We start from the raw sequence: 24,187 nt of genomic DNA, 5'->3' as shown, positions 1-24,187 counted from the left end.
AGGAAGAGGGGATGTTCAACGAGATCTGGGTGTCCTAGTGCATCAGTCACTGAAAGGAAGCATGCAGGTACAGCAGGTAGTGAAGAAAGCCAATGGAATGTTGGCCTTCGTAACAAGAGGAGTTGAGTATAGGAGCAAAGAGGTCCTTCTACAGTTGTACCGGGCCCTGGTGAGACCGCACCTGGAGTACTGTGTGCAGTTTTGGTCTCCAAATTTGAGGAAGGATATTCTTGCTATTGAGGGCGTGCAGCGTAGGTTCACTAGGTTGATTCCCGGAATGGCGGGACTGTCGTATGTTGAAAGGATGGAGCAATTAGGCTTGTATACACTGGAATTTAGAAGGATGAGGGGGGATCTTATTGAAACATAAGATAATTAGGGGATTGGACACATTAGAGGCAGGAAACATGTTCCCAATGTTGGGGGAGTCCAGAACAAGGGGCCACAGTTTAAGAATAAGGGGTAGGCCATTTAGAACGGAGATGAGGAAGAACTTTTTCAATCAGAGAGTGGTGAAGGTGTGGAATTCTCTGCCTCAGAAGGCAGTGGAGGCCAGTTCGTTGGATGCTTTCAAAAGAGAGCTGGATAGAGCTCTTAAGGATAGCGGAGTGAGGGGGTATGGGGAGAAGGCAGGAACGGGGTACTGATTGAGAGTGATCAGCCATGATCGCATTGAGTGGCGGTGCTGGCTCGAGGGGCTGAATGGCCTACTCCTGCACCTATTGTCTATTGTCTAGAGGTTGAGGGATGACATAATTTGGTATTATGGTGTTGACGTGAGTTCAGACACATTAGGAGTATTGTGTGGCTTCTTGGTTGCCCCATTGTAGGAAGGATTTGGAGGCTTTGGAGAGGGTGCAGATGTTCACCAGAATGTTGGTGGGTTTGTGGGCATTAGCTACAAGGAGCAGTGGGACAGACTTGGATTACCTTCTCTGGATCGTCAGAGGCTGAGGGGCTGCCTGCTGGAAGCAAAGACACACAAGAGGTATAAAAGGTTTTTGGTGGATGGGGTGTAAGCAAATATAGACAGAGTAGCTACTTTCACACAGAAGATAATTTATTTATTTTCAGGTGATTACATATTCCCTTTGTGATTTAGACACATAAAAATCAAGCAAGTCACAGACTATAAAAGAACAATCATATCTGTCAGTCAACAACAGCCCACAGATTCGTACTATTCCAGAAAAATATTGTTAATCTTCACCAAATCATTACCTTAAAATTCAGGAATTTTGTACATAAATAATGTTTCCACTTGTTTGTGCAAAACTAACATTACTTCTCCATTTGAGCATTTCTCTTTGAAATTAATTCACTTTACCAGACTGGATTATTCACCACAAAATCCTTCAACTTAGCCATTAAAAACAAGATATATTTCACTGTTACATTTATAAATGTCACAATATTATATTTACAAATTGTGCGTAATTTGTACATGACTTTTCAAGTCAGTACGCTGTGCATTTGGACATGTTGGCCATTCCCTTCTCTCAGGTCTAGGCAGCTGAGATTGCTGCACATATAACACACTGGATGACAAGAATTTCACAAGACGATGACAGCATCCGGCAGGACTTGCGTTTGCCCAGGTTAGTTTGGTACGGTACAATAAGTTAATAACTTGGCCCTGCCAAGAAACGGACGGTAAACCTTATTGTAGACTTGAAAAGGGATGTTAGACTTTAAACATACAGCGCCGAAACTGGTCCTTCGGCCCAGAGTCCACGCCTACCAGTGATCACCCCATACACTAGCACTATCCTGCACACTAGGTAGTTTAGTTTAGATATACAGCGAAAAACAGGTCCTTCAGCCCATCGAGTCTGTACTGACCAGCGATCCCCGCACATTACACTACCTTACACGAGGGATGGTCTTACATTTTATACCAAGCCAATTAACCTACAAACCGGTATGTCTTTGGCGTGTGGGGGGAAACCGAAGATCTCGAAGAAAATCCATGCAGGTCACGGGGAGAACGTACAGACAAGCACCCATAGTCAGGATCAAACCCAGGTCTCTGATGCTGTAAGGCAGTAGCTTTACCGCTTCACAATTTACAATTTTACCGAAGTCCATTAAAAAACAAACCTGCATGTCTTTGGACTGTGGGAGGAAACAAGAGTACCCGGAGAAAACACACGCGATCACAGGGAGAACGTACATACTCCATACAGCCAGCACCCAGTCAGGATCTAACCTGGGTCTCTGGCACTGTGAGGCAGCAGCTCTACCGCTGAGTCACCGTGCCGCCCAGCTCTAAAGGTATTAGTGAACCAAACGGGCTTTTGTAGATGCTTACTTCATGATTACTTTCATTGAGACTGTTTTTAATCTGAGAACATGAAAATGGGGGATGGGAATGGGCTCTAGTCCGTTGGAGAGCTCTGCATTCATCGATCTCACTTGACCCTCCACCTCAGCTCCATTCTCTGTCCACTGCCAAATCCCTTTATTTCCTTCACATCCAGAAACCTGTTGACCACTCTTTTGAAACTCAGTGATCAAGTCTCCACAGAGCTTCAGGATAGAGAATCCCAAAAGATCTCCCATCCTTTGCATGAATAAACCTCTCTCATCATGGTCAGAGAAAAGCACACCCTTATTGTTAGACACAAGGAACTGCAGACGCTCAAATCGTCAGCAAAACACAAAGTGCTGGAGGAACTCAGCGGGTCAGGAAGCATCTGGGGAAGGAATGGGTAGACAGAGTTTCAGTCTGAAGAAATCTGACCAGTCCGTCCACAGAACATAGAAACATAGAAAATAGGTGCAGGAGTAGTAGGCCTGCAAGGCCACCTGTGCATTCCCTCTACAGATGCTGGCTGGCCAGCTGATTTCCTCCAGCATCGTGTCTTGCTGAGACTCTGATGTTTACAATTCCATCAGAGTGTCAACCAAACCCTGAAGCAAGTTTGACCATCATGAACTGCTTTCCCATTTCATTTAGTTTTGGGTGCAAGAAAGACGATTGAACTAAACTAATCAACATGAATTAAGTTGTTTTAGTTTTTATTCCCTCACAGAACGGCAATATTTTGTTCATTTTAACAATCGTACCAAAGAAAAAAAGAGCCACAAACTTTCAAAGCAGATCAACCAAGTTTGTAACATCACTTTATCAGCAGTTGTCTGGAACTTTTGTAAAGTGCCTAAAAGGAAAGTTAGCATTTGTTAACAATGCAAATTTGTAAGCACCCTTCTTGGGCGACTATTGGCATACCGTGGGTACGCAAGCAAAGAATTTCACTGAGACTTGTCACATGTGACAATAAAGTATTCCATTCAATCCAAATTCAATTGTAGTTAAAACTCAATAAAAACTAACAGCAGTGAGAGGGGTGCAAATCCACTCTAGCTTAGTTCATTTCAGAGATACAGCGTGGAAATATGCCCTTTATCCAGGTCCACGCCGACCATCAACCACCTATACAGTCGTTCTACCCGAGATACCGGGGACAATTTTACAGAAGCCAATTAACCTACAAAGCTGCAAGTCTTTGGGATGTGAGAGGAAACCAGAGCACCTGGAGAAAACCCACACGGTCACAGGGAGAACATGCAAACTCCATCTAAGAGGCACCCATAATCAGAATCGAACCCAGGTGTCAGTCGCTGTAAGGCAGCAACTCTACCGCTGTGCCACCGTGCCGCACGTCCCTCACTCGTACACTAGTTCTAGAGCAGCAAAATACCAAAGCTTCCAATCAATTTGTTTCCTGATCAATATTAAGACAGTAATTGTGCAGGAGGTAGACCAGCTATAAATCACTGACAAAGTCCAAGGTATTGAGCTCAGCTGCACCTCCAGGTAAGAGACACAGCATACTGCAGGTGTTCCCTCTTACACCCGACCCAACCCCATCCCATCCCACAAATGCCACGGCACATCTGCCTAATCAGGGTGCAACAAGAGCAGGTTTTGTGAATCCTGACGTAACTCTCAGACTGATCCATGGATCGCGTGCTCCTCTGCACTGCTGTTGAGCTAAGAGATGAAGGACAGCTAAAGCCAGCCCTGGCTGCTGGTAATTTACAGCTTCAACCTTGGCACAAATACATTCGGAAAGTAATCCCACTTAATTTCAGAATTTAAATGTTCCACCCAAGTCTGGGAAGTAAATCAAGAAGAATCAGTATTTCATCTATCTTCCAGTTTGCACTGAGTTGTCAGCAGTTATGAAGTGATAAGCAATTATTGGTTTCTAATTCACAGACTTTTCAGCATTTTGACGGTTCCTTCATGCGCGGGAAGCACGTTTAGAACAATCAGACTTCGCGGTGACATGCAGCTGCTGCAGGGTTTTGTCCGTGATCGCGCTGGCATCCGTAGCATTGACAGACAGAAATCAGCATCGCCACAGACAAACCCAAACCCAATGGAATGGCATAGACAACGCACTTCCTTCTGCAGAAAGACCACTTAGCACGATTGTCATTGTAAAATAGAAAGCAACAATAGCACAAAATTAAGGCCAGTTACATTGCAATTAGAACACACAACACACCACAGGAACAGGCCCATTAGTCCACCTGGACTATGTTGACCATGATGCCATTCTAACTCATCCCATCTATCTGCACATGGTCCATATACCTGCATTCCCTGCCTGTTCCCACCTATAAATGCCTTTTAAATGCAGATATCACATTTACTTCTACCACTTCCCCAAGCAGTGTGTCCCAGCCACCCACCATTCTCTGCACATTTAAAAAAGAAATTGCCTTGCAAATGGCTTAATAGAAACATAGAAAATAGGTGCAGGAGTAGGCCACTCGGCCCTTCGAGCCAGCACCGCCATTCAGTATGATCATGGCTGATCATCCTAAATCAGTACCTCGTTCTGCTTTCTCCCCATATCCCTTGATTCCGTTAGCCCTATGAGTTAAATCTAACTCTCCCTTGAAAACATTCAGTGAATTGGGCTCCACTGCCAATTACTTTGAGATAGGAGAACGCAACATTTTTGAAACTAAACTAGAAGCTCCAGTAAACCATCCAAAATTATTGTTCAAGTGTTTCCCATGTTTAAAACATGTCTTGACTATTCATCCATTTAATGGAGAGCTGTTTGATTTCTCTGTGAGGTTACATTTGGCAGGATTGTAACATACTTAGTCCAGAACAAAACTATGAGAACAGAGGTCACCATAGTCCTTGGAGAGTTTTAAAAGGACATACAAAAATACCTGATATATATATAAACACAAAATCATTCTCTGCTGCAACAAACTAACTTATGGTTTCCCATACAACTTAAAAGCTTAAAATATAAATAAGGGTTAACAATACATTTTAAATTCTAACAGTGAAAAATAACACGAAAAATATTTTACCAAATCAAGGTGAAACAAAAAATTATTGCTGAAGGATTTTTTCAGTTCTATTTTTCAGTTCTCATTTTAGTGTTAGTTCAGGAGTTTTATTCCAGTTTTGTTTGAAAAAGATCAGATATATATATTTTTTTGAAAAGCAAGGGGAAAGCGTATTTGACTTTTGTAATAAAACTGCAACCATCTGACATGAGCAATAAATAACGACCGTGCATGTAAAGTCATACAGCACGACTTACTGACTCAAGGTTTTCCCCTCACCCACTCCCTGAGAAACTCAGCCACACCTGGCGAGCTGATTCCAGTACGCACACAAGCACATGTTCGCCCAGTGTCTGGGCACCTCAACCAAGTTAAAATAGCTGCAATCTTGAAGCAAAATCAATGATAGGTATTACAAAATATATTAACACAGTTTCCTCTGCCTATAAAATAACAACAACAAATCTTTTAGTGTACAGTTATGGATGTGTTTTCTTGATAAATAAGACAAACAAATTCAAGCTCTGTTTATAAATTAAGGGTCAACTCATCGGGGAAGATGGCCTAATGTGGAAACTGCTGGTTTATACCAAAGAAAGACACAAAGTGGAGTAACTCAGCGGGTCACACAGCATCTCTGGGAACATGGATGGGTGAAGTTCACCTGGAGATGCTCCCTGACCCATTGAGCTACTCCAGCACTTTGTGTCTATTTTGTGGAAAATGGCGTTTCATGTTTCATCTGTACAAAGCGCAGCATCAACTGGATTGCCAGCTCACAAGAAGAAAATGACTACCCTGCTCCTTCACACAGGTAATGTGCAAACAACATCCGATTTAACTCAATCACAGGAACAACCTTCAAATTATTATTATTCCCACCACAAGATACAAAATACGTTGAATGTTTGCCCCTAACCAAAATTCTCTGATTATTTCACTGCCCTGTGGATGGGAATCGTGTTCCTTGCAACATAATTTGGCAGCTTAGCTGGACCCAATTTGACATGATGTAACAGCAGAGGTTTGTTGAGAAGATTCCAGTTACTTATGAAGAGGCACAGTGCTCAATGCTTCCTCTCGTGTGCGACCCAGCGAAACATTCTGTGGGAGAAACAGAGAGAGTGAATAAATGGTACAGTACATTTGGAAAAATTCAGGTACTAAAACCCTGATACTGCTATGAAAACTGTTATATTCATACATCATAGAAGCAGAATTAGGTCATTCAGCCCATCCAGTCTACTCCACCATTCAATCATGACTAATCTATCTCTCCCTCCTAACCTCTTCTCCTGCCTTTGACACCCGTACTAATCAAGAACCTATCAATCTTTGCTTTGAAAACTACCACTGACTTGGCCACCACCGTCTGTGGCAATGAACTCCACAGATTCACCACCCTCTAGCTAAAGAAATTCCTCCTCATCTCCTTTCAAATGGTGCGTCCTTTTATTTTGAGGCTGTGCCCTCTGGTCCTAAACTCTCCCACTACTGGAAACATCCTCTCCACATCCCCTCTAAACAGGCTTTTCACTATTCAGTAAGTTTCAATGAGGTCCTCCTTCATCCTTGTAAACTCTACCGAGTACCGGCCTAGAGCCATCAAACACTCTTCATACGTTATTTCCTTACAGACTTTGCAACCTATGGAAGAGGGAAAGCTAATCAGTTGGTCAAAGGCAAGCAACAAAACCTTGTTTATCCCATAGAACCTTTTGTCATATGGCAGGAAACAGGCCATTTGATCCATCATCCACACCAACCATCAAAGACCCATTAGCACTAATCCTACTTCAATGCAAATTTTGAATAACTAATAATAAAAATACAAGTCCAGTAAAGTTTCCATTTTATTATTAACAGTTGGTCACCTCGGTCACCAACATGTGCCCTTTACTGAAACAGCAATCGGACAGAGCCATTTGTAGAGCTAATGTCCTGTGTGGAACTACTAAACTATTGGATAGCCTTGAATGGTAATAATGACGTTTAGTATTTTGATTCTCAACGCATCTGTGTCCATGCGGTGGTGGACACACTAAACCAGACCAGTGAATCAGCACCCGGGACTGCAGGGTACTCCTGTCTTGAGGATGACCATGGGCAGAGATTTGGTCAGTACTTTCACCTTGACTAGATAGCTCAGATTTATCTAGCTTTGCAAAGCTTGACCCTTCTCCAGTTTACATTATACAAAGCAATCCCAATTGTCTTTCTTGAAAGTCAACAAAGAAGAAAGGACATCAAATTTCAACAAAGCAACAGTTAAAATAGTAATGCCCATTCTGTTAAGCTGTTGAATGGTGGAGTAAACACGATGGGCCGAATGGTCTACTTCTGCTCCTGTGACTTATGAACTTTCACGTCACAATTTATGCAGTAGTCACCTTCCTCTCGGTACATATTGATATGTTTGAAGTAAGGACAAGACACGTAATTGTGGGGAAGGTGGATCCGATTTTATTGAAGTACAGCGCAGGTGACTATCTCATGCAGATATAGACATGTTCTCAGTTTCTGCTTCCATCTTTCAAATTCTCCGAATAACTGCTGTAAATTGTGATCGATGAAAAGCGTCACTTTTCCGACATCAAAGGTACATGTCAGAGGCAAGAGATGAGGATATTTGTTTCTGAACCTTTTTTTAAACAGTCTACTCATATAAACAGTTCAGGTTGCTTACTCCGTATCTACCGTGAAATAAATCTTCCCCCGAATAATAGGTTTTACTAACGGCTTACTTCCCATTCTTTGTTCATAGTCTCTTAGAGTTGATCTATGTTATCCCACTTTCCCATCCACTCCCGACACTCTAGGGGCAATATACAAACCCACATCTCTTTATTACTTTAGTTACTAAAATTGCAGCTTTTGACTTATTCCTTGGAGAGTTATTGATGATACATTACCCGCAGATACTGAAGGGGAGAAAATAAGCCAAGTTTTCTCCTCGTGAAATTTTAAAGCTTCCTTGCGAATCTCAGGAAGCCCGATGTTCTAAGATATAAACAGACTTGACTATGACCGCTCAGCTCCCAACAAGCTGCCAGAGGAGGTAGTTGATGCTGGGACTATCTCAACATTTAAGAAACAGTTAGACAGGTACATCGATAGGACAGGTTTGGTGGGATATGGACCAAACGCAGGCAGGTGGGACTAGTGTAGCCAGTGTGGCCGGTCGGTGTGGGCAAGTTGGCCGGTGTGGGCAAGTTGGGCCAAAGGACCTGTTTCCACGCTGTATCACTACATGACTCTATGCCATGATTATTTATTTATGGTCACTGTGTATTGAAAGAGGATCTGTATCTTTCGCAAGATGCCATCTGGAAGTGAAGACAATCAAATAGGAACACCGTGAGATGTTAAACTAGCTGACCACTTCTGCACAGATGCGTTTGGTGGTAAAACCCCCAAAGATTAACTGGAAAGCTACACAATGTGTAGGAAAGAACTGCAGATGCTGGTTTAAATCGAAGGTAGACGCAAAATGCTGGAGTAACTCAGCGGGACAGGCAGCATCTCTGGAGAGAAGGAATGGGTTTCGGGTCGAGACCCTTCTTCAAACTTAAGTCTTGACCCGAAACGTCACCCATTCCTTCTCCCTAGAGATGCTGCCTATCCCGCTGAGTTACTCCAGCATTATATGTCTACCTTCAACTGGAAAGCTACCCTAATTTGGTTTGCACATTGACGGCAATCGATCTTAAACCAACTCAGGGAAGTAAATAGCTGCTTTATGATTGGCCAAAATGTAACTGATCGGACATTTTACACTTCATGTTTTGTCAGTTGATAAATCTTGATCACTGACACTAAACCATAGTATTTTTCGTCTATAAGTGCCCGACCATGCCAGATTCTGTTCAATTTGCACATTTACACAGCTATGCTGAATTCCTTTCAAGTGCATTAAGCAACACCACTTACAGCTTCCTGTAGCTTTGCATGCAGAGAGACTTCTACTTGTATGAAGCTGTATGGTCTATTTGTTCATTATTTCTTCCGAAAGATACCATCAAACAGGGATTTCATTAAACACTTGAAGTACAAAGTGAACAGGAAAAAAATTGAAGCTATTGCCTTCTTGTTACTTGATGTCTCAAAAGGTAATATGTTCCTATGGCACATTAGAGTTTTTGGTAATTATGTCTGAAGTTTTTAGTCGAGGGAAAGAATGGGTTTCACATTTGGTCAATTCCCACCAAACTCGAACATGGTCCAGTTTCTGTGGGATATGGTAATGGATATACCACATAAAAAGGTTGCAAGTTAGTAGTTTATATGTAGAAACAAAAACATGCAGATGCTGGTTTATACCAAAGATAAACATAAAGTGCTGGAGTAACTCAGTGGCTCAGGCAGCAGCTCTGGTTAAAAAGGATGGGTAACATTTTGGGTTGGGACCTTTCTATGCATGTTTTGTGCAAACTCAGTTGTCCCAAACTGCTGACAGATGCTGGCATGCTGCACTGCAATGACAGATTCCAAATGAAATTCAGCATGGGAGTGTGAAGTCATGGGATTGTGGATTCTACTCGAACTTGAGCCAGATCTTCAATGGATTCAATGGAACTGAATGGCGAGCGGAGACTGGGGTAAGTTTTGGTTTTAAATGTTTTAAATGCTAGAGATTAAATGTTTTCAAGTTTAGGTGTTTCATAGTTGAAATATTCTCAATAACCTTTCAATGTTTCTGAATGCTGAAAACATTTAGAGACGACCAGCTTGTCAAACCAAGGTGCGTATTGGTAAAACTGTGGTTTAAGCTGGTACTCAAATACAAGATACACAAATGTCTGATTAATGATTTGGGGAAGTGTTTCAGTTGACTGCCATGTTTTAAGCAGTACTGCTTGAGAATGCTGGTTAGGACAGTCTCTTTGGAGACACCCAAGACTACTCTACTGTACAGCTATCATTACATCTCTGGTGTTAATGATTAGGAACTGTTTTTATAGAGCTTGTATTTACATGGAGCTTGGATCCCTGTGACTAACAGGCAACAGAGCACTGTATTAGGTGCACTACATTCACCGGTTCCTCTTCACCCATCCTATCAATTATGTCTTCAAAATTCTAACAAAAAAATCAAACGTAATTCCCCTTTCAAAAAACTATTGTGATTTGGCCGAATCAGAGTATTTTGAAAGTGTCATGATATTTTTAATCATAGAGAGGGCTGCCTTTTTAGACAGACTAGACCAAGTGGACCTGTTGCCCCCCCCCCCTTTAAAATGTGAATAACTTTAAAAATATAAACCAATTTCAATGAAACTTCTTCCATTAGCACCAAAGGGACGAAGGTGAGTAAGGTATCAAGCTATCGTGTACCGTTTTGGCTGTAGTTCGATCACAAACAAACAAACAAACAAACAAAAGTTTTAGTATATAGAAGATAAAGGGATATTTTCTCTTAAGAGAGCCATGACAGTGACAGACAGCTTCTAGCCTCGTATCCTAACCACAGTATTCATGTGGTTGATCAGCTGAGTTCTGGTCATGGGGAACTTGCCTGGGATGTTGATGACAAGAGGATTTGCCTTTGCTGAAGTCCACACATGCCAAGGGGAGGTGGGGACAATCTTTGCCTGGCATTTTTTCCAATTCAAATCTCACTGCCTCTTATCAGCTTGGTCTCATTGCGTGCAGGTAATGACTTGTGTGAGTCAGCCAATAATTCCCGTGGCACATCAGAAATATTGATAGAACACACCCTACATTTGCCAGATAACAGGCATCAACTGTCCAGCTGCAACCAAAATACATTGTTTGGCGCATGTAAGGTTTTGAACAAGGATTTGCCAGAATGAAGCTCAACAAAACTAAACTCAAAACCGACTCCATAAACATTGTTTCTCGGTCAATTTAATTAAAGGCACAGTTGGCGATAACAAAATCTCACCCCCAAAAGCAAAGTCAAGCCCGTTTCTTGTTTATACGTTCAAAGGTTGACGGAGCCAAATGCATTCACCCTTTGTTATCATGTTCATCGACTATATAATAACAAAGGGCACAAAGCAGCAACTTGGCAATTTATCAGAAATAGAGCTATTGGCAAATGACTGGCAGCAGCAGGTTATAATTTATGTTCACGTTAATGGAGTAGAATTAGGCCATTCGGCCCATCAAGTCTACTCCGCCATTCAGCATGGATTTACGAAGGGGAAATCATGCTTGACAAATCTACTGGAATTTTTTGAGGATGTAACTAGGAAAATTGACAGGGGAGAGTCAGTGGATGTGGTGTACCTCGACTTTCAGAAAGCCTTCGACAAGGTCCCACATAGGAGATTAGTGGGCAAAATTAGAGCACATGGTATTGGGGGTAGGGTACTGACATGGATAGAAAATTGGTTGACAGACGGAAAGCAAAGAGTGGGGATAAATGGGTCCCTTTCGGAATGGCAGGCAGTGACCAGTGAGGTACCGCAAGGTTCGGTGCTGGGACCCCAGCTATTTACGATATACATTAATGACTTAGATGAAGGGATTAAAAGTACCATTAGCAAATTTGCAGATGATACTAAGCTGGGGGTAGTGTGAATTGTGAGGAAGATGCAATAAGGCTGCAGGGTGACTTGGACAGGTTGTGTGAGTGGGCGGATACATGGCAGATGCAGTTTAATGTAGATAAGTGTGAGGTTATTCACTTTGGAAGTAAGAATAGAAAGACAGATTATTATCTGAATGGTGTCAAGTTAGGAAGAGGGGATGTTCAACGAGATCTGGGTGTCCTAGTGCATCAGTCACTGAAAGGAAGCATGCAGGTACAGCAGGCAGTGAAGAAAGCAAATGGAATGTTGGCCTTCGTAACAAGAGGAGTTGAGTATAGGAGCAAAGAGGTCCTTCTACAGTTGTACCGGGCCCTGGTGAGACCGCACCTGGAGTACTGTGTGCAGTTTTGGTCTCCAAATTTGAGGAAGGATATTCTTGCTATTGAGGGCGTGCAGCGTAGGTTCAGTAGGTTAATTCCCGGAATGGCGGGACTGGCGTATGTTGAAAGGCTGGAGCAATTAGGCTTGTATACACTGGAATTTAGAAGGATGAGGGGGGATCTTATTGAAACATATAAGATAATTAGGGGATTGGACATATTAGAGGTAGGAAACATGTTCCCAATGTTGGGGGAGTCCAGAACAAGGGGCCACAGTTTAAGAATAAGGGGTAGGCCATTTAGAACGGAGATGAGGAAGAACTTTTTCAGTCATGAGTGGTGAAGGTGTGGAATTCTCTGCCTCAGAAGGCAGTGGAGGCCAGTTCGTTGGATGCTTTCAAGAGAGAGCTGGATAGAGCTCTTAAGGATAACGGAGTGAGGGGCTATGGGGAGAAGGCAGGAACGGGGTACTGATTGATAGTGATCAGCCATGATCGCATTGAATGGCGGTGCTGGCTCGAAGGGCTGAATGGCCTACTCCTGCACCTATTGTCTATTGTCTATTGTCTATCATGGCGTGTCTCTGCCTCCTAATCCCATTTTCCTGCCTTCTCCCCGTAACCCTTGACACCTGTTCTAATCAAGAACTTGTCTATCTCTGCCTTAAAATTATCCACTGACTTGGCCTCCAAAGCACTCTGTGGCAATGAGTTCCACAGATTAACTACCCTCTGACTAAAGAAGTTCCTCCTCACCTCCTTTCAAAAAGAGCGCCCTTTAATTTTGAGGCTATGACTTATGGCCCTAGACTCTCCCACCAGTGGAAACATCCTCTCCACATCCACTCTATCTATGCCTTTCATTATTCTGTAAGTTTCAATGAGGTCCCCCTCAACCTTCTAAACTCCAGCGAGTGCAGGCCCAGTGCTATCAAGCGCTCATCATATGCTAACCCACCCATTCCTGGGTTTATTCCAATACTTGCAGTTGCCAGTGGACTCAGGAACAATTGGACCAAAGGTCTGGTTAGTCAAAAGACACAACACCTCTTGCAGAGGAGATACCGCAGACTGCAGATGGTGGAATCTTGAGTAAAGTAGAAAATGCTTTAGTAACCGCGGGTCAGGCAGCATCGGTAAAGGTGCATACACAGAGGATGTTTCAGTTTGGGACCTTCTTCAGATCGATTGATGATTGAAGAAGGGTCTTGATCCAAAATGTTGTGTGTTTCCTCATCGATGTTGCCTGTCCCGCTGAGTTCCTCCATTGTTTTTAACCTTCCTAGAGCATCTGAAAGTCAAGAGCAGGGAGAGTAGCTGCTTCTTGCTTCCAATCAGACTAGACACTCAACAATTAGTAGATAGACACAAGAAGCTGGAGTAACTCAGCAGGGTGGGCAGCATCTCTGGAGAGAAGGAATGGGTGATGTTTCGGGTCGAGACCCTTCTTCAGACCCGAAATGTCACCCATTCCTTCTCTCGAGAGATGCTGCCTGTCCTGCTGAGTTACTCCAGCATTTTGTGTCTACCTTCGGTTTAAACCAGCATCTGCAGTTCCTTCTTACATACTCAACAATTAGTACATCATTTAGAGACATGGGAGACTGCTGATGCTGGAATCTGCAGCAAACAATCTGCTAGAATAGGTCAGGCAGCAACAGTGGGGAGTGGGGAGGGAAGAAGGGTGGAGGGGGGAAAGGGGAGGGGGAGGGAGGAGAGGGGAGGGGAAGGGAGGAGGAATTATTGATGTTTCGAGTCAGAATCCTGTATGACTCAGAGTGGAGAGGGGAGATGGCCAGTATAAAGAGGAGAGATGGTGGACTGAGGAGAAATGAAGAATGACAGGCGGATGAGGCCAGAGTGGGAGGTGGAGGGTGCAGGAGGCAGACAGATGTGGGTGGGCGCAGACAAAAGAAAACAGAGCCTGAAACATTCATTCTCATTTCTCTTCTCAGAAAAACCCCACAAAGTGCTGGAGTAACTTAGAGGGTGAGGCGGCATCTCTGGAGGACATTTGTTGAGATCCGACTGCCTTAATCCCTGTCCTCCATAGATGCTGCCCGACCTGCTGAGTTACCCCAACACTTTTGTAAACCAGCATCTGTTGTTCCTTATGTCTCATTTCTCACAGATGTGGCCTGACTTGCTGAGTATTTCCAGTTCCTACTTTTTTTTATTTAAACAAAAAGACCTGGCAATATAGAAATAATGGATGATTCATGGCTTAGTTCTCCCTGTCCAAAAAGATGTATAACATCAAGAATAAGTGTATTAAAGTATCCAAAAATATTCCTGATGGTTGCCACAGGATCTAGCATTGAATAACAAATATGACAGTAATTTCCAAAACATTTTGGAAAGAAATTTGACATTTCTCATTGAATTGTCTTTGCATCATGACAGTTTATCTTTCCCACTTTCCCATTAAAAGGAGCATTAACTTGAAAGGGATATTTAAACTCTACAAAGCTGAGTCAAGAGTCTGTGATACCCTCTCTGATGTAGCTGTAACACATCAGAATCTTAAAATCCAGGACTAAGCACCTTATCCAACAACTCAACCACTGCACACCCTTGCAGTAGGGCATACAACTTGCAGAAGGTACTTGGGCAACTCACCAAAGCCACAACCTCCAACTAGGATTAGGGGAATAGGTGCAGGAGAACAATATAAACTCCAACACATCATCCTGACTTCTGACATGGTCATTGGGGCAGTTCTAGAATGTCACCTATAACAATGATATGGAGCATCTGTAAAGTGTTTAATAATTCAGCTTGGCACAGTGCCACATTGAGGGTAACCTGGAATTGTCATTCCAACTCACCTCATGAATGAATTCATACAATCGTTCAATTATTATGGAACATGATCCCATTTGGTTCATAGCATCCATATTGGTTTTGACCGAATTAAATGAAAGACACAGCATGCAAACTAGCTTTCGGCCCACTGGGTCCATGCCGACACTGATCATCCTTTCGCGTTAGTTCTATGTTATCCTACTTTCATACGAGGAACAATTTACAGAAGGTGAATTAACTTACAAACCAGCACATCTTTGGGATGTGGGAGGGAACCGAAGGAAATTCATGCGGTCGCAGGGAGAACGTGCACACATGCCACCCGAGGTCAGGATTGAACTTGGCATCTCTGGTGCAGTGAGGCAGCAGCTCTACCCGCTGCACCACTGTGCCGCCCAGTTGCGAAACCCTACACTTTACCTCAGAGCTCTGCCAATTATTTCTCTCAATTGATGATCAAACCGTCCAATCCATCCACGTCAGCAATCCCGCATCTCGTGAGTCATACTGGTAAACTTATTTTACATTTTCTATCACAGATTGACACAACATCTCAGCCTTTGTGCCTGTTTACCAATCTCAGGATCCCTGATGCTTTACTAATTATTCTTGTAACATGCCTAACAATTTCAAGGATTTTCTTCACAACCAAGTTTCTATGCTCCTACACATACTGGGGAATGTTAAGAATTCTTAAAATGTAATGATTATGTAGAAAAGGAAAGTTACATTCACTTCAAATCAGCATATAAGCAAGGTAACTAAAAGATAAGCACGGGGTATTTACCAGCGGTCGGTCACGATGTGTGTTTACTGCTTCGACATTAAGATAAATTGATTCCATTTTACAACCTGAAAGGAAAATTAAAATAGGATTAAATAAGTAAACAGGGTCCAAGGTTCAATGAACTTCCATGGTAAAATTGTTAATTATTGCCCTCAGATGATGGTGAATACCACAGCCCCTGACAATCTGAGCAATTAAAGATAACATGCCGGAGTAACTCAGCGGGTCAGGCAGCATCTCTGGGGAACATGGATAGGTGACGTTTCAGAGTGCTGGAGTAACTCAGCGGGTCAGGCAGCATCTCTGGGGAACATCGATAGGTGACGTTTCAGAGTGCTGGAGTAACTCAACGGGTCAAGCAGCACTTCTGGAGAAGATGGATAGGTGACGTTTCACAGAGTGCTGGAGTAACTCAGCGGGTCAGGCAGCATCTCTGGGGAACATGGATAGGTGACGTTTCGGGTCAAGGCCCTTCTTCACACTGAACCTGAATGACAGACTGATCATCAGTCTGAAGAAGGATCCCAATTTGAAACATCATCTGTCCATTTCCCTCCACAGATACTGCCTGACCTGACGAGTTCTTCCAGCACTTTGTGTTTTGCTCAAGATTCCAGCATCTGCAGTTCCTTCTGATTCCACTAACCTTACTTGGTTCCCTTGTTCAAATGGGGGATTTCCAGGGCCAAGACACAAATTAACATAAAGATTCAACTAAGATGCATGGTCACATTAAAATATTTAAACAACCAACTACCTCTAGGACGAGATTGGCTGACTATAAACTGGAAGATGCTGCATAAAGGTTAGTGTTTATTTTATCCATCCATGTCCCACCTAGCTCGGACCACCATTTCTCACGATAAATAATTCTTTGTTACAGTAATATTTGTTGAAATTTAAAAAGGTCATCAACCTTTGATCATGATTAATTGAAAAAAAAATCAGTGATTATAGAAAAAAAATGTTATTACGGTACTACTAACCATAAGCAACAGGAGTTAGTTTCATGATTGTGTGCAGAGGACATTTCAAGTACGGTAGTTCATCTACAGCAAAATAAAGGAGAAAATCATGGGTCAGTTGAATTGGACGGCCTTTTGACACATCTCATCCATGCTGACTGTGCTGCCCATCTACAGTAATCCTATTTGCCTTCATTAGTCCAGCAAGTGACAGGCCCGTCGATCCACAATGTCTGCGCCGAACATGATGCCAATTTATCTACACATCTGCCAGGCGGCACGGTGGTGTTGCTGCCTTACAGCACATGCAATGCCAGAGACCCGGGTTCGATCCCGACTGTACTGTCTGTATGGAGTTTGTACATTCTCCCCGTGACCTTATGGGTTTTCTCCAAGATCTCTGGTTTCCTCCCACACTCCCAAGACACACAGGTTTGTAGGTTAATTGGCTTGGTGCATGTGTAAACTGTCTATAATGTGTGTAGGACAGTGTTAACGTGCGGGATCGCTAGTCGGTGCAGACTCGGTGGGCTGAAGGGCCTGTTTCCGCGCTGTATCTCTAAACTAAATTAAATTAAACATGGTCCATATCTCCGTATTGGCTTCCTGTCAGTGTGCCTGTCTAACTGCTTCTTCAATGTTGCTTTTGCATCTGCCTCCACCAGCCTTTCCAGGCACCCACAACTCTATGCAAAAAAAAAGCCTTTAAATCGCTGAAGAATTTCCCCCTCTCACCTTAAAGCTATGCCTTCTAAATTTTACATTTCCACCCTAGAAAAAACACTATCTAAGCTATCGATGTTTCTCACAATCTATATACTTCTATCAGATTGCCACTCAGGCATCCTACGCTTCAGAGAAAACAATCCAAGTGTATCTAGCTTCTTATAGCTAATACCCTCTAATCCAGGCAAGGATTAAATAATGCCTTTGTCGCTACTTTATCCACCTGTGTTGCCAATTTCAGTTAGCTATCGGCTTGAAGATGTTAAATACAATCAGTCAGAACAGATCTCGTTCTTAATAATCAGTGGACCGCTGTCATAATTCCTTGAGATGCCAACCCTTAACAAACGTCACCTACTTTTGTCACTGTAGCTGTTAACCCATGCAAATATGGACGATTTTGTGGCTAGTAACACTACACAGTAGTCTGTGCATTATCATTCCAGTTCCAATTTGTAATGTTTTAAACCATTTGTACTTTAGTTACTGCCGCAGATGCATTTCATTCAAATCGTTGACTGGCTTTGTATTAGAAAAGTTTTACTTGGTTCAATATCACCAAGACGATTCAGTCTTAATTGCTTTCAAGGTTCAGGAGCAATCAGGGCTGGCCTATAAATGCTGACCTTGCCAGTGAGCGCCACAGTCTTTCAACAAATGAAAGTTGACGTCCCATGAAACAGTCCTTGAGATCAGTGGATGAAAATAATAAATGAGTTGGCTTTCTAGTTCTGTATCCTGTACCTGTATCTTCCCCTTTGCTCTACTCAGTGTACTTGTGCTGGGCTTGACTGTGTTATACTCAGCTATATAGTATTATCTGATCTGTGTGGATAGCATGCAAAACAAAAGGGTAAGGCAGCTACATCTCAGTGTAAGGCAGCTATATCAGAAGAGCTAAAAAAATAGGTGGATTGGGAAAAGGAGAAAATATAAAATATTTAGCTTCCTCATTTGCTTATCGCTGTACCTGCTCCTTTATCCATAAAGTAAGCGATGAGGCATCTCATGACAGCTTGGTGTGCAATTACAAGAACGTTCCCTTGTCTCTCTAACTCCATGATGACAGGCTCCACCCGTTGTACCAAATCTTGGTAGGACTGAACACAAACAGACAGGGTACAGAACATAGAAAATGTCACCAAACTAAATCCTCAACAAATTACCGTAGTTTAGAAGTAGAAGAGGCAAGGAACTTAATAACTATAACATATGAAATATCAGATCCATTTTTCTCAATGAAGCTGCTTGGGTCTATTGCATGAAAAATAAAAATATAGAGTTGAAATGAAATTAGAAAATGGTGGTTATTCCAGCAAAGAAACATCGTCTCAAATTGTTCTTTGAGTACCAATGAACATGGAAGTATCAGGGAGACGCTTTGTGGACTATTGCTGAACTTTGTGACTCACGGTATCCCAGTTGCATTAACAGACTCCTGTATCTATTTCAAAATTGGAAGTACATAACAAGCTGCCTACTGCAGATTCCTGGCATCACATGGCATAAAACCCGTCCTTTGGTTCAACTTGTCCATGACCACCAAGATGCCAATCTACCACCAAGATACCAATCCCACTGCCTGCATTTGGCCCCTTATCCTTCTAAAATTGTCCTATCCATATACCTTTTAGGCATTGTAATTGTACCTGTCTCTACTACCACATCCATCAACTCGTTCTATTAACCCACCACCCTCTGTGCGAAAGATTTACCCCTCAGATCTCCTTTAAATTTCCCCCCTCACTTTCAGCTTATGCCCTCTAGTTTTGGTCTTCCCTTTGCTGGAAATCTGTAAGGTCACCCCTTAGCCTCCAGGGAAAACAGTCCCAGTCTATCCCATCTTCCTGATAATCCAACCTCCCTAGTCCAGGCAATACTTTTGTGAATCTTTTCTGCATCTATTCTTGCCACACCAGCAATTTTGGCATCATCTGCAAACTTACTATTGAGGACATCTACTATTGAGGACATCTACATCCTCTTCCAAATCATGAATATATGTGATGAACAAACAATAGCCCAGCAGTGATCCCTGTGGCACACCACTGGTTACGGGTCTCCAATCTGAAACACAACCATTCACTCTCATCCTCTGCCTTCCAGCACCAAGCCAAATTTTTAATCAAACTAGCTCATCTTTGATCCCAAGTATTCTAACCTTCCGGACCAACTATAAATAAATGACTACATTTAAATTAAAACTCATGTTTTTGTAACTTACTAATCATACTCTCACCAAATTTAGAACGGGACTTTAACTTTGTATTTAGATGAATCCCCAGCATATAATTTCACATTAAAACTATACTTGGTCTCTATTCTATGAGGAACAAACTTGTGGCAAACAAGCAGAACGTGTGGGTTTACAACAACTAATTGAAACCAAGTTTCCCCCTCATCAGGTTCTTAGCAGTTTCTACACATCTGCATGAAACATAACTACAGAACTTTAACTAAACCCCAGTGGGGAAAATTCCTTCACTTTAATGTTGAGACTTAAATAATACCCAAGGTCCAAATGAATTACCTGTGTAGACAGAATTGTTAAATAAATTCATATCGCAAAAAATATATATTGCAATTAGCGTTTGTTAAGAATACACACCCAGGGTTTCCCTTTCTAAGGTACTGACTGCAAAAGACATTCTCTGATTTGAATTCATCCTGTCAGATAGTGACACCTACTGGCAGTCCTATGTCTGGTCTTGGATTGTGTGAAAACCACAAGGTTACTGAAGCAGATGGGGAGCCCAACCGGCTTTGCAGGCAGAACCGGAAGGGAAGGGATGTGATATTTCTTTGGGGCAGGGACAGAAAAGAAGAGAGAAAGCGCTGCGATAGAATGGAAGGCAGCAGGGTAAATGACGAAAGGAGCAATGCTAGGAAAAGTGGGTGGGTGGGTGGATAATAGGCAGATAGAACCAGAAGGGGTAGGGAAAAGAAACTGGGTAACAGGGGATTGAGGGGGCGGGTAGGAGATGTTTGTAAAGAGGTCAATATGTTGGAGGACCTGGTGGAGAGAAAGTGAGATGGAGAGGAACAGAAGGGATGCAGGTTACCTGAAATTGGAGAATTCAATGTTCGTGCCAAGGGGTTGCAGACAGCATGGTCATGGTCTCAGATAGTTACAAAGTCCAGAATGCTGCAATAATACAATGTGCTGCTTCCCACATTCCCATATTGAAGGTCAGACAGGGGAGCCCAAGGCCAAGTGTGTGAGCAGAATATGGAACTGCAAAATAATTTGGAAGTCGAGGGTCACAGCTGCAGATTGAACGAAGACATTCCATAGTGTGAACATCCAGCAAATGTTTGTTCACGATAAGTCATATTTAATAAATAAATATTGTAGTGAACAGTTGTTAAGAATACAGACACAGAGTTTGCCCGTCTAAGGTATTGATCGTAAAAGATGCTCTCTGATTTTAACTCATAACTAACATCTATTGGAAGTTCCATTGATGTTCTATTGGATTGTGTAAAGACCAGAAAATTACCCAGGCAAATGGAGGAACAAATTCAGCTGGATTAACGAACAGCAGTTGGGTGAATCAATGTTTCACCAGCAAGGCCTAAGAGCCAGCGAAAGGTGAACAGTCAAATCCAGAAGTTTACATGTCCTGTGTGTGTACGGAGGGTGGAGGAGGTGCTCGAGTGATGGCAGTGTTGACTAGCAGCATCTCTCCTGCAAAACAAAGTGCTGAAAGAACTCAGCGGGTCAGGCAGCATCTGTGGAGGGAATAAACTGATGACGTTTGGGTAGTAAGTCTCCCATTGATTTGTTTAAAGAGTTGAGAAGATCTGTTTGCTGATGACATAGAGTCGTACAGCACAGAAACAGGTCGTTGAGCCTAACTTGCCCATGTCGACCAAGCTGCCCCATCTACACTTGTCCAACCTGCCTGTGTTTGACCCATATCCCTCTAAACCTTTCCCATCTATGTACCTGCATCAAATGTCTTTTAAATATTGTTATAGCACCTGTCTCAACCACGTCCTCTGGCAACTTATCCCAAACCCACACTGTATGAAAAAGTTGCTGAACATAATGCTGAAGGCAGCAAAATTGGCAGATCTGTGGAAACGGAAATGGAATGGGGCAACTCGCGAGGCAAGGGGAACCCTGTGAAGGAAGGATGTGGGAAGGAGTTTGTCATGATTCCCTAGGAGATGGGAAGTGCTCTGTCTTTAATGTAGGCAGCTGCTCTCGAGTTACAAGTGGTGGGGCTTAACACTATCAGCACTGAACTACTGCAGACTGCACTCAGGTTTATTATTCCACTCTAATTCTCTCCTTCAAATTAATTGTCTGCAAAACCCGGTAAATGTGGGATTTATAGCCCTCTTGCCTCCATACCTCTCCTCCTGGGTATCGGTAGTGGTACTTGTCCTGGTCTCGCAGTGCAAATTCATCTGGATATTTGTCTTGAATTTCACTGTAAGTCAACTCTTCACAAACACCCTTGAAAATGAAGTAAAACACACATTACCAAGGCCAAGCTTCACAGCGAGCACAAAAGTATCCAAACAACTTCCAAGCTGAAAACCCTTTAAATTAACAGGCAAAAGTGACTGTAGATACTGAAATCTACAACAAAAATCAGAACGATGGAAGAACCGTGGATCAGGCAGCATCTGGGTATCAAAAGGTCACAGGGAGAAGACAGGAGAATGGAGTTGAGATGGGAAGATAGATCAGCCATGATCGAACATCTTATGAACTTATCTACCAGAGGCAAAAGGTGTAAGTTAACATGTCAGATCAAGATCTGGCATCAGGTCTGAGAGGGAAAAAGAAACACGGCCAATATATAGGAGCGCAGAGTGGAGTAGTGTAGAGGCTGGTCGGTAATAGGTGAAACCAGATGGTAAGGAATGATGGATCTACCAGCCTCTATCCCACCCCTGGGAGTCCCGATGGAGGTCTCAACTGAAATGCCAATTTATACCTTTTACCTCCACAGATGCTGTTTTACCTGCTCAGTTCTTTCACCATCCTATTCTTTCTTAAATCACAGTCCATTAATAAAGAACGTGAAGGTCCTAGAGTGGGTGTAAAATATGTTTGTTTGAGTGGCTCCATAAGAGGGACTTCAGCCATCTTTAGACTGGAAAAGCAAGGGTTATTTTCATCGCAGCATAGTTCACAGGAGATAAGACAGAGGTTGGCAAGATAAAAGTATATAAAACTATGAGGGGCATAGAAACGGTAGAGTCAGAACCTTTCTCCGAGGATGGAAATATCAAGTACTAGAGAGCATAGCTTTCAGGTGAGAGGGAAAACGTTTTTAGCAATGTGCAGGTCACAGAGGGTGATAAATGCCAGGACCACCCTGCTGGGGGTGGTGGTGAAGGCAGAGATGACAGTGGCATTGCAGAGATCTTTGGTTAGGCACGGGAAATTCAAGGAATGTAGGGATATGGATTATGTGCAAGCAGGCGGGAGTTGGTCTTGGCATAATCTTCAACACGTACATTGTGGGATGAAGGGCCTGTTCCTGTGCTGTACTGGTCAATGTTCTAAGATCATATAGATGCAGGTGGGGATAATACAAGGAATCTGATCCCATTTGGCAGGAGAATGGGGTTAGGAGAGATAGATCAGCCATGATTGAATGGCAGAGATTACCTTATAAGTTGATAGTTCAAGGACAATGGTGCTGGGGTAAAGGGACATTTAAATAATACAAAGGACTTTTTTTATCATAAGGAATATTATTAAACTGGAACTCACTGTATAAAATGGTGGAATCAGAGCTTTCAAAAATAAATTGAATATATATGAGGCAAAATAATTTGTAGGGAAAATAGCAAGGAATCGGACTGAAGACATTCTTCTACAATAAGTGCAGCTGTGCTATGTGGGCTGATTAATCTCCCCCATGACCAATTCAATCCTGCAATAACTTTTGCCAAAAGTTACTATTGAAGTGTGGAACTGTTGACTGTAGTCAGCCATTTCCTTTTCAATGGCTTTTAAAATGAAAATGATCATAAAAAGTCAGTTTGTAAAATGAAGAAATATTATTTCCTGACTCACTGCATCAATCTCATTGAGGATTTTCCACTGTTCGTATGGAACACCTAGAGCCTCTGCCGTTTGGATCGTTCGCTTGAGCTGACTAGTCCAAACCTTCAAGTCTGGAATCTTCTGCTCATCAACAAATCGTCGCAAGGCTTCCCCATACTGTTAAAGAAACGACACAAGTTAGTGTGGTTACTCAAAGGTCAGTACCTAGTTCAAATATATTATAATATGAATTCAAATATAACCCCATTTGGCTCTTTTTCTACACCCAAGATCAGCTTCCATTTTACTGGCCCAGTTAGTTGTTGGCTTCTGAAAAGTGAGGATAATGCTGGTGCTCCAGTTTTAATGATGGTCTGCAGGTGAGTCTGAAACAATATTTTTGTAAGCAACTCCCCTTCCCATCATACTCTTACGGGTCATAAGGGATAGGAGCAGAATTAGGCCATTTGGCCCATCAAGTCTTCTCCACCATTCAATCATGGTCTACAACCATTCAATCTATCTCTTCCTCATAATCCCATTCTCCTGCCTTCTCCCCATAACCTCTGACACCTGTACTAATCAAAAATTTATCTATCTCTGCCTTAAAAATATCCACTGTTTTGGCCTCCACAGCCTTCTGTGGCAAAGAGTTCCACAGATTCACCAATCTCTGACTAAAGAAATGTC

At 42.6% G+C, this 24,187-nt stretch overlaps 1 protein-coding gene across 3 annotated transcripts in view; it reads right to left on the bottom strand.

Moving 5' to 3' along the window:
- Window positions 1-1,079: 1,079 nt before the first annotated feature.
- The window catches only part of LOC144605178 (6-phosphofructo-2-kinase/fructose-2,6-bisphosphatase 2-like), a 42,918-nt gene continuing 19,810 nt past the window's right edge, over window positions 1,080-24,187 (bottom strand). The window contains exons 9-14 of one of the 3 annotated variants that reach the window (XM_078420262.1): window positions 23,528-23,674; window positions 21,845-21,949; window positions 18,455-18,584; window positions 16,780-16,842; window positions 15,794-15,858; window positions 1,080-6,429 (exon numbers count right to left, since the gene is read on the bottom strand). In XM_078420262.1, the coding sequence (XP_078276388.1) occupies window positions 6,370-6,429; window positions 15,794-15,858; window positions 16,780-16,842; window positions 18,455-18,584; window positions 21,845-21,949; window positions 23,528-23,674 (570 nt within the window). In that variant the 3' untranslated portion in view covers window positions 1,080-6,369. The remainder of the gene's footprint in view (window positions 6,430-15,793; window positions 15,859-16,779; window positions 16,843-18,454; window positions 18,585-21,844; window positions 21,950-23,527; window positions 23,675-24,187) is intronic. The other 2 variants (XM_078420264.1, XM_078420265.1) reach the window with 2 other exon arrangements.

Source organism: Rhinoraja longicauda, chromosome 24, assembly GCF_053455715.1.
Source record: "Rhinoraja longicauda isolate Sanriku21f chromosome 24, sRhiLon1.1, whole genome shotgun sequence".
In the NCBI taxonomy this organism is placed as follows: Eukaryota; Metazoa; Chordata; class Chondrichthyes; order Rajiformes; family Arhynchobatidae; genus Rhinoraja; species Rhinoraja longicauda.
This window is presented reverse-complemented; position numbering and strand designations above follow the sequence as displayed.